This window comes from Ptychodera flava, chromosome 12, assembly GCF_041260155.1.
Source record: "Ptychodera flava strain L36383 chromosome 12, AS_Pfla_20210202, whole genome shotgun sequence".
Lineage (NCBI taxonomy): Eukaryota > Metazoa > Hemichordata > Enteropneusta > Ptychoderidae > Ptychodera > Ptychodera flava.
Window position 1 is genome coordinate 16,691,732 of NC_091939.1, and position 14,819 is coordinate 16,706,550.

Here is a 14,819-nt window from a genome sequence, read left to right on the forward strand (position 1 = left end):
TCGTTTACGGAAAATGGACACTGTCCACCACCGGTTGAAGCTAACCCTATATCACAACTTCCAGATGTGATAATGACCTATGGTCATTATGTTAAAAAATACCGCCAATGGCGCTTGGACATAATGACCGCCTAGTATTATCGGCATTTATCAACAACCACACTCACTGTGAATTAGACAGACCACAAAGTCAATGAGCAACATATAGCTGAAAGACTATTTTTCACATTGCGATTTTAAGCTCATTTTTATGAGAAAAGAGACATGTATATGTATATAGAGAAAAAAGCAGAAGACATATTTGTAAATTGTTTGTTATGTGACAATCATATATGCATCTCTTGAAATTTTGTGGTTATAAAGTATAACAGTGGTGTAAGAATAATGAGGTTAGAGTAAGTTAGTAAAGCTAAGTTGACAGTAATTAAGATTACAAAATTATACACTAAGCTGGGGAAATCTGATTGAAATAAATGTTGAAAAGTAGCAAAGTCATGGTCATCTTTTGTCTAATACCTTGTGTAAGTTCATGAACTTTACATAAATCTTGCTATAGATTTGTTGCTAATGGGCAATAACTGTGTTTCAGATCATTTGAGAGCAATCTTTCCATGACAGGTTTAAATTGTAATATACTTCTATTTAAAGGAGAGAAACTTCTCAAATAATTTTTTTCCCTGTAATTTGCTGTGAGAACACATGGACAGATGCTCAGGACTCTATGCTGGTGCTACCTTGATAACTAACCTACAACTTGTAACGTCATTGTCTAACCTGTTCACCCCAATTTCCTGTAGACAGGTCCACACTCTCCATTGATAACAATGGGTTTGGGCCATACCATTGTAGTGAAAGACTGTAACATGTGAGGTTGTGGATACTTAATCTCTGGAATGTCAAAGTCTGTATATTGACTCAAGGATGTTTACTTAACAAATGCCTAGGGTCATCTCAAAAGTGAGAATCTAAACTATGAATATGTTTTTTTTTATTGCTTTTGATGCCCAAAAGACCATAGAAATCTCTTATACTTTGAATCAGCCATCCTGCATATTTCTAACATTCATCAAAACCTCATTTCTGTTCAACAACTCATACAGTTATGCTCAACGGAAAGTAGACGATGAGATTAAATGATACCTTACTCAATTACTAATTTACATCAGACACTTTATTTCTAAAACTACACTAGTACCTCACAATATTGCTTGCGAGCGGCAAGTTCTCAAAGACAAGAATAACAAATACCAGACCTAAATGATTCCTTAACATAACAGTCGCTTGCCTGCTTCTCTGCCGACATTCAGCAAGAACTACAGTTGTCTTTTTGTCGCTGTGTAATTAGTATTGTGGTATAAGATTACGGCAATAAACCAGTGGAAAGAGATAAGGCACTCATGTCCGGCAGAGAAGCAGGCAAGCGACTGTTATGTTAAGGAATCATTTAGGTCTGGTATTTGTTATTCTTGTCTTTGAGAACTTGCCGCTCGCAAGCAATATTGTGAGGTACTAGTGTAGTTTTAGAAATAAAGTGTCTGATGTAAATTAGTAATTGAGTAAGGTATCATTTAATCTCATCATCTACTTTCCGTTGAGCATAACTGTAAAAACAGTCCACAATGCAGGATTGGTGTACATTCCAAAACTACATACCGTATTCCTCCGACTCTAAGACCCCCTTTTCAGAACCAAAGATGACGAAAAAGATATGGGGGGTCTAATAAACGGATGTCACCGCGAAATCGAACGTCGACGTTAATTTATGCTAATTTATGCAATGTTATGCAAATATTTTATGCCAATGATTTTTTGATTCACGCTACAGACAACTCATCTTTGTGATATCGACTCATGGCCATGCTGCGTAGATACTGGCAGTCGAATCTGTACAAGTATAAATTAATGGAGATCCACAAGTCTTGTAATATACGTATTTGCCATACCTTCTTTTACTAAACAATACGATAGCAATAAATCTTTGTATTTCGTGAATAGATAATCACCACGAAACTTAGTACAACAAGTACGTTCCTCAGCAGCAGCTAGCTCCCCATAGCATGGCACAAAGGTCAGACAATGAGTGAAGGGAAAGTCCCTGAAGTTCCGCTGGCTGTGATTGGTCAATTTACGCAATAGGTCAAAGGTGTCAGTGCATGAGGTCAAGGTAAAATTCTGTTCAGTGGGATGGTGTCCGTCCGATGTTTTCTATGTACGATTTTCATTTACTGTACTCCTTAAAATAAACAATCAATTACACGTCGTGAGTTTTATTATTTTGCTCCTAGTTTCAAAAAGTCTAACCGTATCTCGAAACGAAATGTGATCTTACGAACAGGCAGGCTCGAACAGGTAAAGTGTTTTGTGTTGAGGCATCGGCTGGCCGAGACGAAAGATTGCTGCGCCAATCTGCTTTATATTTGGTGTGTTGATTTTTTGGCAATACACCCTGAAGTTTTTTTATTACTTGTATCGATGACCGAAATGTCTCCTGATGTGGAATTCAGTCATCTATGATCAACTGTTCGGAATGCACGTTTTTGTTCTAACTGTAAGTGTATAGGGCCGTTTAAGCTTATGAAGTTGGGTATTTTTCCCTTGCAAGACTTCGAAAGCGTGCATAATCTTGAAAATCTGTTACACTATCGTTCTACTCATTGCTGGGACTAGTTCAGGAAAGGACACAAACAAATGCCGTTCAAACAATAAATACCTTCATTATATGAGAAAAACTACAAAATTGATGAAACATAAACGGAAGAAATTCAAAGAATTTTCAGTTCATGCGCGGAAGAAACTTTGGATATCGCGTTTCGTTTGTCAACACAATAATTGCCCTCTTCATCTAAGTCAAACCAGTCGAAGTCGATATCGTCGTCATTAAGTCTTTTTGAAAGATTTTACGATGCCAATGATATTTCTATTTTCACTGGTTGCTTATACGGTAAAGTTGAACGTAAGAGAAAACTTGCAGCGCTTCACAATGATCACAAAAGAAAACTTACGTGATAGAAAACTGTTGAAAAAATCTTTTATACTTTAATGGTAAATTTGAACGTAAGAGAAAACGTGCAGCTATTCACAATGATCACAAAAGATACCTTACCTGATAGAAAACTGTTGAAAAAATCTTTATAAGCACACCATTTAAAGAGCAACTTTTTCATGTGCCGTGGTCTTTTGCCTCAGAAGTATGAAAACGAAAGTGTAAAAGTTGAGCGAAGCAAGTTCAAAAAGCTTGTGTCATTCACACGTCCCAAATTTTCTATTGATAACGGCAACAAAAGGATTTCCCGACATCGTTACAAGATCCTATAAAAATGCGTCGATTTATCGTAGACTTTATTTTCTGAAAAGTCATAAGACAGTGCACGGTCGTCATGGGCAAGAAAAAGTAATTATTAAAAACATTCTCGCTGTCGGCATGCCTAACTACCGTCGCAATCAGCTAGAACTTGGTTTGCCATATGAACTTCACCGAGATGCAGACAATATACATGATCGAAATGCTGTAGCCGTTGTTCAAGATGGTTGCAAAGTTGAAAGTTTGAAGCGAGATGCAGCACTCATACCAGGCACGGTTACTTTCGAATATCATCGATCGTGACGTGTCAGTCAACAAAAATACTACTTGAAGGCAAAGAAGAAAGCATTCATCCATTCTCCAAGAGTTGGCATGGCAGAGAAATGTCACGTCGGTGTTTTGGCAAATAATGCGGCTGTACCTCTGCTAAAGCAATCAGTCCGAGGTACTGTTTTCACCGTACATATTCACTAAAACAGATCAAATCATGCCGCTGACCAAAAAAATGAAACGGCCCTTTTTAAGGGCCACAACAGTCTCCAAAAAGAGAACAACTGATACCCAAACTTTTTTGTGTTTGTATGAGTGTAAATTGTGTTTGTTTGATCGTGATGAAATGAGCGAATCGTACTTGATCTACAAGTCCGAAAACCCGACTATCCTAAATGTTCATTTCATGGTAGCCAAATTGCATCGAAATTTTCGATTCGTACATACATGTAATCAAGATGTTGAAAAATCTGCTTATTTTGATGGTAGCAAAATGACAGTAACGAAAAGACGACATTGTACTAGATCGAGACACTAAAAAATCCAACTCTTTTATATTGTTCATTTAGGTAGTGAAATCCAAGTGTAGTATCGCCAGGAAATGATAGCACTGTTCCCGACTGACATGTTCCAAACCCCAACAATAGTGTGCGTGTGTGTGTGTGTGAGGTTTGATACTTCACTTTGACACTTGTTTGTGACTTTGATAAGCAGCGTAGGTGTTGTGGATACTCTGGTCTCATCACAATGGCTCTATATTGTTCCAGTCAAAATTCGGGTGTACCCCCCCTGGGGGGTCTTATAAACGAACTAACGGCCAATTACGAATCGATAAAATAATCCTGGGGGTCTTATAAACGGGCGGGGTCTTAGAATCGGAGGAATACGGTATATGAAAGACCCCTAAAATCAATTACATAATCAAAGTGAGACTTGAGTGGACACCGTGGGTCATCAGTATGTATTAGGGAGATGGTGCAGTGGCAAAGAATGTGAAATTTTCAGAAGAGTTACTTTCAGAATGTGCTTAGGAATACAATTCAGAATAACATTCAGACACTCACTATGTGAGATAATATTCTGTATATTCCAGAAGAGTCCTTTCAGAATGTGCTTTGGAATACAATTCAGAATAATATTCAGACACTCACTAGTGAGATAATATTCTGTATATTCTAGAAGTAACAAGTCATTGACAATGACATAGTCCCCACTTGTAATAGGAGTATTAGTCTTGATGGGGCAGGGAAATGAGGTCAGAAGTATCACTGGAGTGTATATGTTCAGATCTATGGACACATAGGTCTATGTCATTGTTCCCATTTTGAAACAAGAGGCATGTCTAAGTAATGGTTCTAAATCGGGAAAAAGATCAGACCTCTAGCTGTATTGGCCTGCCAAGAAATACATATGTGCATAATAAATGAGGTACAAGATGTGACATCTTAAGGTCTACTATCCTATCAAAATTGAAGCGTAAAGAACTTGTGGTCCCTGAGTTATGCATATATATGCATATTCAAGGTCAAAGGTCATCAAGGTCATGTGACATTTTGAAAAAAAAAACCATTGTATTGCTAATTAACAGAGTTAATTCTAGGACGCGCCATTGCGCAATTTGCGCAAAAAATCTCGAATGGCCCTCATTTTTACCTTTGATGCGCCACCAAGGGCGCAACATTTTATGAATGGGTCGGTCGATCACGCAGAGTTCACTTACATGTAGTTCATACATTTACGTAGCTAGCTCCCGAAGGTCATTACCTCAGTCATAGTGTGCCATGTTAAACGATTCAGTTACCCTTCGACCTTTGCCCACTACGGCACATATGGTGGTGCAAAGGAAGCTGGGTAAAAAGGACTGATGTAGGGGCAATGGTGTATTGGAGCCGTGCGCATGTGGTACGATCGATGAATGTAAACAACGGCTCTGGCCGCCGCGTTATCGTGAAAAGCTAGTCGCCGCTCAGATTTTTAACGCCAGTACTATATAATAGTTGATGAACCCAGGATGATCGGGTAGTCCCTTAAATTGAAGCGTTTGCAACGTCTATCGTCCGTACCAGCGAAACGTTGAACACTGCAAGGAAAGCATTCATGCTTGGCCGGCCATATGATCGTTTTGAAGAGCAACACGGATTAGGTCGGACATATCTCGTTATCCAGAGTAGCCAGATCAGAACCAATGATCGCAAATTTGCTAATACATACAAGTTATGTATAAAAGTTGATGTATCGATCACTTATGTAGGTCGTACGAGTTACACTCTCGTGTTGTATCAGTGTGATAATTGTCGACCAGTGCAAATCGGGGGCCACTCGTAGAAATCCTTACGGTGCGCTAAGCTTTGATCATGATCGTTTCCAGTCAAAATCACAGTCCGTAGTAATTTGTGCAGTTGTTTAAGTCCGACATCAATAATTCATCACATAAGTTACGTAAACAATTGAATCAAACCAAACGGTTAGTTTGCTCACAGTCCCATAGAGGGACTGTGGTTTACTGTTGCCATTGTTGGGCCTGTAGCGTATACGGAGCACAACTTAGCTGTAGGCTTCGTTGGTTACAGGTGGCCCGATCTCTCGTATTCTCCTTTTCTTGACTTGATAGACTATGGTATTTTCAGCAGAAAATTCAAGGGTTTTACATCTGTGATCATGACGGCCCCCGATTTTATAAAATGGCCCCTTGGGACAGGAGTAGGGGCCCAAAGTGGCCCCTTGTTTTTACGTCCTAGAATGAACACTGAATTAATCCATATATGCCAAAATTTAGACCTCTACCTCTATTGGCTTGCCCACAATTATATATGGGCATAATTAACGAGGTAAAGCATGTGTTGTCATAAGGTCTCCCATCCTACTAAATATAAAGGACATAGCACTTGTGGTTACTTATCTATTGACATAATCGTGTATTTTAGGTAAAAGGTTATCGAGGTCACATGACATTTTGTCAAAAAATTCTATCCTATAGTCTGTCCCTATATACTAAAATCATACATTCACCTCTATGGCTTGCTCAAAATTAGATATGCACATAATTAATGAGGTACAATATGTGGCGTCATAAGGTGTCCCATCATACCAAATATGAAGGTGTAGCACTTGTGGTTCCTGAGTTATGGACAAATATGTATATTTGAGGTCAAAGGTCACCGAGGTCACGTGACATTTTTTCAAAAAAAATTGTATTGCTAAGTTATCCCTACATACCAAAAATCAGACCTCTAGCTCTATTGGCTCGCTCAAAATTAGATATGTGCATAATTAATGAGGTACAATATGTGGCGTCATAAGGTGTCCCATCATACCAAATATGAAGGGTGTAGCACTTGTGGTTACTGAGTTTTGGACAAATATGTATATTTGAGGTCAAAGGTCACTGAGGTCACGTGACATTTTGTCAAAATAATTGTATTGCTAAGTTATCCCTATATACCAAAAATCAGACCTCTAGCTCTATTGGCTCGCTCAAATTAGATATGTGCATAATTAATGAGGTACAATATGTGGCGTCATAAGGTGTCCCATCATACCAAATATGAAGGGTGTAGCACTTGTGGTTACTGAGTTATGGACAAATATGTATATTTGAGGTCAAAGGTCACCGAGGTCACATGACATTTTGTCAAAAAATTGTATTGCTAAGTTATCCCTATATACCAAAAATCAGACCTCTAGCTCTATTGGCTCGCTCAAAATTAGATATGTGCATAATTAATGAGGTACAATATGTGGCGTCATAAGGTGTCCCATCATACCAAATATGAAGGGTGTAGCATTAGTGATTACTGAGTTATGGACAAATATGTATATTTGAGGTCAAAGGTCACCAAGGCCACATGACATTTTGTCAAAAAAATTGTATTGCTAAGTTATCCATATATACCAAAAATCAGACCTCTAGCTCTATTGGCTTGCTCAAAATTAGATATGCACATAATTAATGAGGTACAATATGTGGCATCATAGGGTGTCCCATCACACCATATATGAAAGGTTTAGCACTTGTGGTTACCGAGTTATGGACAAATATGTATATTTGAGGTCAAAGGTCACGTGACATTTTGTCAAAGCGTCTGAGATATCTGCGTGAACGGATGGACTCACATGGATGGACTATCGGACTGACATGACCCAATCTATGAGCCCCCTGGACTTTATCTGTGGGGACTAAAAACTGTGTCACTGCATCCTTTTTGCAATATGAATACGATGAGAAACTAAATTTTTATTTTTCTTGGCCTTATACATGGGAGTCTATGGACTGCCTTATACATGGGAGTCTATGGACTGCCTTATACATGGGAGTCTATGGACTGCCTTATACATGGGAGTATATTGACTGCCTTATACATGGGAGTCTATGGACTTCCTTATACATGGGAGTCTATGGACTGCCTTATACATGGGAGTCTATGGACTGCCTTAAACATGGAGTCTATGGAGGTGAAAAACTAAAAAGCCCTCTAACACGGCCAAATTTGATCGCATTGTGAAACAAATCAATGTGCATCTGTATGAGGTAGAGTACTATCCTTTTACCAAGTTTGAACGAAATCGTTCCAGGCGTCTCTGAGATATCTGCGTGAACGAAAAAAGTCATAAAATATGCAAATGAGCAATTAATTAATAAGCCACACCCACCAAAATCTAATCAGATCTAAGTCTCATCATGATAATACCAAATACCAAATTGCATGACATTGGACCTAAGGGTTCTTAAGTTATGAGTGGAACAAAATCTGTCTACGGACGGACGGACAGACGGACGGACGGACAGACGGACGGACAGACGGACGGACGGACGGACAGACGGACACACACACAGACATTGTGGCGACATAGGACACCTTTGGTGCTTCGCACCACGGTGTCCAAAAAGGGGGGTTAGAAATTTCCCAAAACTATCTAACCGGCGCTCCGTTTGGCTCCATTTTTCGGAATTGGAACCTTGGAACCATCTATGCATCGGTATCAAATATCAACGCAGTCTGTTCAGCAGTTTTTGACTTTTTGTCGTTTACGGAAATGGACGACATCAAACACCGGTTGAAACCACCTCTATATCACAACTTCCAGTTGTGATAATAAAATTGACTGTGAAATTAAACTCAGAATATACACTCAAATATTAACTCTTTGCATAGCTGCAATGTGCTAATGCCCCCGTATTTACTTTGTGGTATTTTCATAATCACCTCATATTACAAAAGGGTATCTGGTATCTGTGTGCTTTTTAACTTACAGGGATTTTTGCACTCCTTGAATCAATTCAGGAGTTTGAGAAATGTATTTTGAATCATCTCTACGTGTAAAGCGTAAAATTATCTGAAGTTGCAGCAAACACTTGTGAGCCATTGCTGCATCACATTAGCTAACAGCTGTGGGGAAAGAGACAGAATTCATTTCACTTGGTGGTTACCCATGGTTACTAAGGATGTTGCGTGGGTGTTATTTTTCCATTATTACATGGAGAAATGACACACTCTGTGGCTCTGGGCATAGTTTATGAATTCTGCACTGGAGCTTGTGTAAAAAGAATGTATAAATCAAACCACCATCTTCAGGTGGGTATCACTCCTTCCCAGCATAATATAATTTGTTTGGTGACAAGCTATGTGAATAATAACAGCGTCGCAGTTATATGGCTGTAAATGCTTTGAACTTGCCTAAGGGTGGGTCCTTGAGAATATTACATGTAAAGAAGGAATGCAGACAAACATAAATTTACATCTTCAAAATTACTCAAAACATATTAAATATGTTTTTAAATTTTTTGCTGCCTCAAGATTTATTAAGTGTTGGTAGATAATATTGAACCTATAATTCACTTTCAAAAGAGCAAGATTTGCTATGTATCTGGATAACTCAGCTATCACTGTTTTGTCCAATAAATTGACAGCTCTACAGGAAACCAAGACTTGCAGATTTGTTATGCCTGACTGAACACATTGGGGACAAACCTAGTTACTGAACCAACACACTGTGTGGACAACCCTTTTTCAAGGGCCAGTTGCTAAATAATAAGCCATAAAACAGTCTCCATGTTTTGTAAACAGTTGAACAAGAGACGATACAGTGAATTTTTTCCGTGTTCTTTTAAAATCACATGACGATCTCTACAGGCATTATACCATTATTTTCCACTTCTACCTTCAATATTGTGACATTCTGACCCATATTATCAGGTCAGTCAGTGACCAGGGTGTATATTAGCCGTCATGCTAAATTGCTGACATACTCAAGTTATGACAAATGTCTGGTGGGTTTTATGACAGACTGGGCCATCATACCTAGGTGTGATGTTAGGTGAAACCAATGACAATGACATGACTCATAATCGTTTGTACTCCTGAATAGCGAATGAATAATTTTAGTCTAGCATTCAACAGAAACCCATTTTAACCCTTTGAGTGCTGTAATTTTTCCCACCAAAAGTTTATTGTAACATTTTACAAATTTTTATGAAGTTTTCTGTAATTTTGTTGATAATTTTAGACCAAATGGACATCACATTTCATTGGCTTCAGTTTTTCATCAAAATGTTGGCAAAAATCTGAAAAAAAATTGACTGGGTACATTTTACAAAGACGACAAAAATTTACTTTTTGCACTCAAAGAGTTAATTGATTCATATTGTCATAATTAAAAAATTGCAAATTACAGAGTCAACTTCTCATGCTTACACTTATGTCACTCCTGAAGCATTGCTTAATGACCTTTGTTTTTGATACCAAACAGACCATCATTTTAATTGTATTATGAATTCTTGTAGTTTTCTCTCGCTACTATTGAAAAGGCTTACATGTCCACCAATGTTTGAATGCAAGCATCACAGAAGAGGAAGATTTATTTCAAAGGAAGATACCTTCCTGGCCCTAACTTCTTCAAAATATCTCTATATGACCCTCAGGGACTTTCTTTTGAAAGACAGAAACTCTAAATGGCACACCTTCATGTAACCTTTGTGTCTAATATGGGGGCGTAAATTCCAACACCTGTAAACCCACAGAATGAGTATTTTGTCGTCTCACCTTTATAGCTGCATCTTCTGATGAGGATACCATTATACTATAAACTGGGTGAAATAAAACTTTGGTTACAGGACTACGGTGACCGCTTAGGGAATACTTTTCAGGGGGTCTAGGTATCCATTCTGATGGAGAACGTTTATCTCGTGTAGGTGCTCCACCGCTAACTTCTTTCTCACATTCATTAAGTTTTGACTCTAAGTCCATAACTTTCTTTTGTAGCCTAATGACTGATGTCCACTTCTTCTCCAGCAGACCTGTGTACTTCTTTTCAATTTCTCCAGGCTGAAGCAAAACAGAAGACATTTTGTGAGATTGATAATGTAAGTTGAGAGGTGAGCAATTTTAAGGTAGTACACACCTTGGAAGTGAAATACTTAAACTTTGGCTAAAACTTTCCTCGAGTAAACTTTCAACCATTCTCTTACCAAATCAAGTGTAAAAATCAGGGGTCAATGTACAAAGTATGGAATGAGAGAAACAAGTTACAAAACATTTCCTGATATTTCAAATTAAAACAATGGCTGCCATCCCTGTGTTAAATCTATGTGGAAAAATGAAATTTTTGATTATCAAAAAAACTAAGACAGTGAAAATTTTCTTACAAAGAGCTCCAAAAAGAGCCCCCTCAAGCAGTAGATCAGAAAAGTATTGTAAAAATTGGAGTCTGTCCATCTGTCCCATAGGTACATTCTACCTCAAAAACATAGGGCCAAAGTCCCTGAAGCTACTATAGACATGGATACAAAATTAAGTATTTCCTGACTGTATGAAATCATCTCACTAAGGTCATCCTAGGGACATGTAAACCAAATATTAAAGCTGTCTGACCAGCGGTTTTGAAAAAACAAGCGACTCAACAGTTGACAGAGCTCTGCTGTGTTATGTAGAGAATAACCTTTTGTGACACATGTATTGATGAAGGTGGACATCTTTGATAGCTCATTTCAGGATGGCCTGACCAAAAATGGAAAAAAATTCCGTAAAAATACAGATTTGCATATTTCATCAGACTATATTAGTCTACAATAGCAAATAAACGAGAGTTAATTACATTCTAATTAAAGTAAACAAGACTTGCTTAAATCAAGATTTACGTCATAAAAAAACAGCATATCTGTCAGGTTATAAAGAATCTTGAGCTGGTTATCTTTTAATATCAGTAGTTTCATCCTATTAACCAAGCACATTTTAACTTTCAAATTAACATTGTAAGTTCTGTTGAATAAGTTGAGACTGTACGTACTCAGAGAAAGCACACTAAAGAGACAAATGTTTGAAACTTAAGAAGTTCAAGGTCATCAAAAGCATTATAAGGAATCATGTTACACTTTCATTGCACTGTTTACACAGATTGCATAATTGCTATAAATAGCACATGAGGAATCTTACAGCCCAGCTTTACCATAAAACCCTATCACTTTGACCACTCTTTTAATTGACCACGGATACCCATCCCAATAGCTTCTATAGACTATAGTCTATAGTAGCTAACAAAGCAAAATTAAACTGAGAAATGACACTGCACAATATCAACTTTTTTGTAGACACTATTAGAAATAGATAATTTTATTAAAACAGAAAACCATGTGCAGTTTTCAAACCATGATGATCACAGACTTAGCCTTTGTCAAGGTTTTTGGAGAAATTACAAACACTACCTATTCAAACTACATTTTTATTCTCAAAATACCAACATGGGAAAACATAAATAATGGCTTACATCATCACTGGCCTCGCATGAAAAAGATAGAGTTTGTGATGTGGACTAGTGCTCAGACCTAAGACTATAATGCTCAGATTTGTGTAGTCCCATAATGAGGACTCGTAGACCAAACAACATATATCAATCAGGGAAAGACACTTATTTTTTTATCCACTTGCCCTTCGGGCAAGTGGGGGTTCAGTTCACTTGCCCGAATTGGAAAACCACTTGCCCAGTATAATTTACGTGTTTGAAAAAAGCTAAAACATTGGTTTTTCATTTCACACACTTAATTTTGAAAATTATCATGTTATCATGAGAAAATGTCAGACATTCTCATAGGGTTCTCCTCACACTTCTAAGAGTGCTGGATGGCTCATTTATATTAAATTAATTATCAAAGCCCCACTAGCTGTATCATTTAGCATTCTTTATGTGATTTTACTTCTGAACTAAAACAATTTTTGGGAATGTGCTCTTTGATGGGTTGGAATACAAGTATTGTTAACTGCCCCAGTGAGACTGCATGTGCAATTTTGAACAAGAAAAATAATGTGTGCCCAAACGTAAAATGGCAACCAATGCAAATATAGCAAAAACAGTGTACACCGTGCATATATGCATTTGAATATTCACGGAAACAACAGAGTAGTCCAATGTAATGCATAGTGTTGAATGTTTTCAAGTGGGACAAAATTTTTTTGTTTTTTTGTAGTATGGTGGGAAATCAAAATAATGTTAACATGTAAATTTACTTGTCCAATTTTTCACTAAAGAATGTTTTGTAAAGCTGCAAAAGACTATATCCTGTTAATGGGTAGAATTTAAAGAAAACCAGAAAAAATAGGAAGCCTTTTCATGTCAAGAAATTTCAAGATTTACAGCTAGTGGAGCTTTCATATTCATAGAAAAAATTCTAACAGTTCATATGTTTGTATGTTTACTTTCTTGGGTCTTAATGTACAAAAAATAACAGCCATTTTAATTGTACCTTCAAAGTATTTTGCAGTTAAAAGTTTTAACTTATATATACAGAAAGAAAAAAATCTGAAGCTATAAAGGAATGTTTTGAAGCTTCTGAAAAATAATGTACTTCTTTGTCATGTTTTTTACTGCGCTGACATCATACACAAGCCCTATGAAGTTTGGATTACCATTGCACTATACCAGTATCCTATGTTTTTCTAATAACCTAGGTGGTCTTTTAATGCTCATGCGCAGACTAAATACAATTTAAACCAACAACCTAAGGCGTCGGTGTTTTTCTATGTGTTTGAAAGCTGAATTTCTCGATGTCAAACTCGCTCCAATTGCTTCTTGACAGTCATTTTAGAATGGGAAAATTCACAAACAGAGAGGTTGGTCGCCACGGACAAGTAACTTTTAGCTTATTCACCTGAAAATTAAGTCAGTGTTCATTGAAAATTCCGTTGACACCAAAGCTTGCTCATGACTTTCATTGCATGCTGTCTTGCCACGATGCCACTCACTGTCACTCAACAAGTTAACATTGAAGAGTACGTTTTAGTAAAACTCCCTTTTTGTGGTGATTTTTCGCCACTGGACTTTATTTTTACATCATTTTAAACGTTCATACAAAACACAAAAACCACTGTGTGTTTCTTTTTTTACCGTATCGACATATTGTGAGACACAGTAAACTCACAGTCAATGCAATGAACTTTGGTGAACGTACGCTCCACCAGCTGAACAGCTTTTTCATATGCAAAATCAGCGTACGGTATTTAACGCGTGGTATTGTTTGAACTTCATTTTATTGAAAGCGATTACATGATTCTTCTCATCAACTCTTCATGCAATTTTATGAAAAATCTTATGGAAATGTTCACAATGACATAATATGAAATTTTTTTGTTGTTTAAGTCCGTGTTCCCTCACCAGAAAACCGCTCTCGTGAATTCGATTTCTAGGTATTATTTTTTTTCACTTGTCCCGTCGGGCAAGTGGCATCGGAGGTTCACTTGCCCGAACGCGACTTTCACTTGCCCCGGGCAATCGGACAACCCTTAGTGTCTTTCCCTATCAATTATTGTGAGGTCAAGCCCATACATCTTGGAGTGGAAAAAACATTTGAAATTTTCTTAAGACGATAAATTCAGCAAAAAAAATCAAAAATGAAGATGAATGTCTTCCTCCTGTAGATCTGTGTAAGCAATGACCTCATATTTCTTGAACTGGACGAATCACTCTGTATAAATGTATGTGCAATAAAGAAGAGACTCAATGTCTGGGAGATCATGAATCAATATTTATTTGTATGGTTGCTTGTTAATGATACATTTGTTGTTCTGCGTATTTACATGTAACAGTTTTTATTTGCCAGCTCACTACTATTTAGTTTATCTTTACAAAGATCAGCATATGATACACTCATGAAAATGATCACTCTGGGAAGAGGAAATCACGTAATTCAACAATTTCAAAGAAGCTTTATAATGTCATTTTAGTAGTTTCACTCCTTTGATTTGCTTGACAAATTTTGAAC

At 37.3% G+C, this 14,819-nt stretch overlaps 1 protein-coding gene across 3 annotated transcripts in view; it reads right to left on the reverse strand.

The window, feature by feature from the left end:
• LOC139145203 (lissencephaly-1 homolog) overlaps positions 1-14,819 on the reverse strand; it is a 52,627-nt gene that overhangs the window by 20,970 nt on the left and 16,838 nt on the right. For all 3 annotated transcript variants that reach the window (XM_070716202.1, XM_070716201.1, XM_070716203.1), the window contains one exon: positions 10,612-10,893. In XM_070716202.1, coding sequence (XP_070572303.1) covers positions 10,612-10,893 — 282 coding nt within the window. The remainder of the gene's footprint in view (positions 1-10,611; positions 10,894-14,819) is intronic.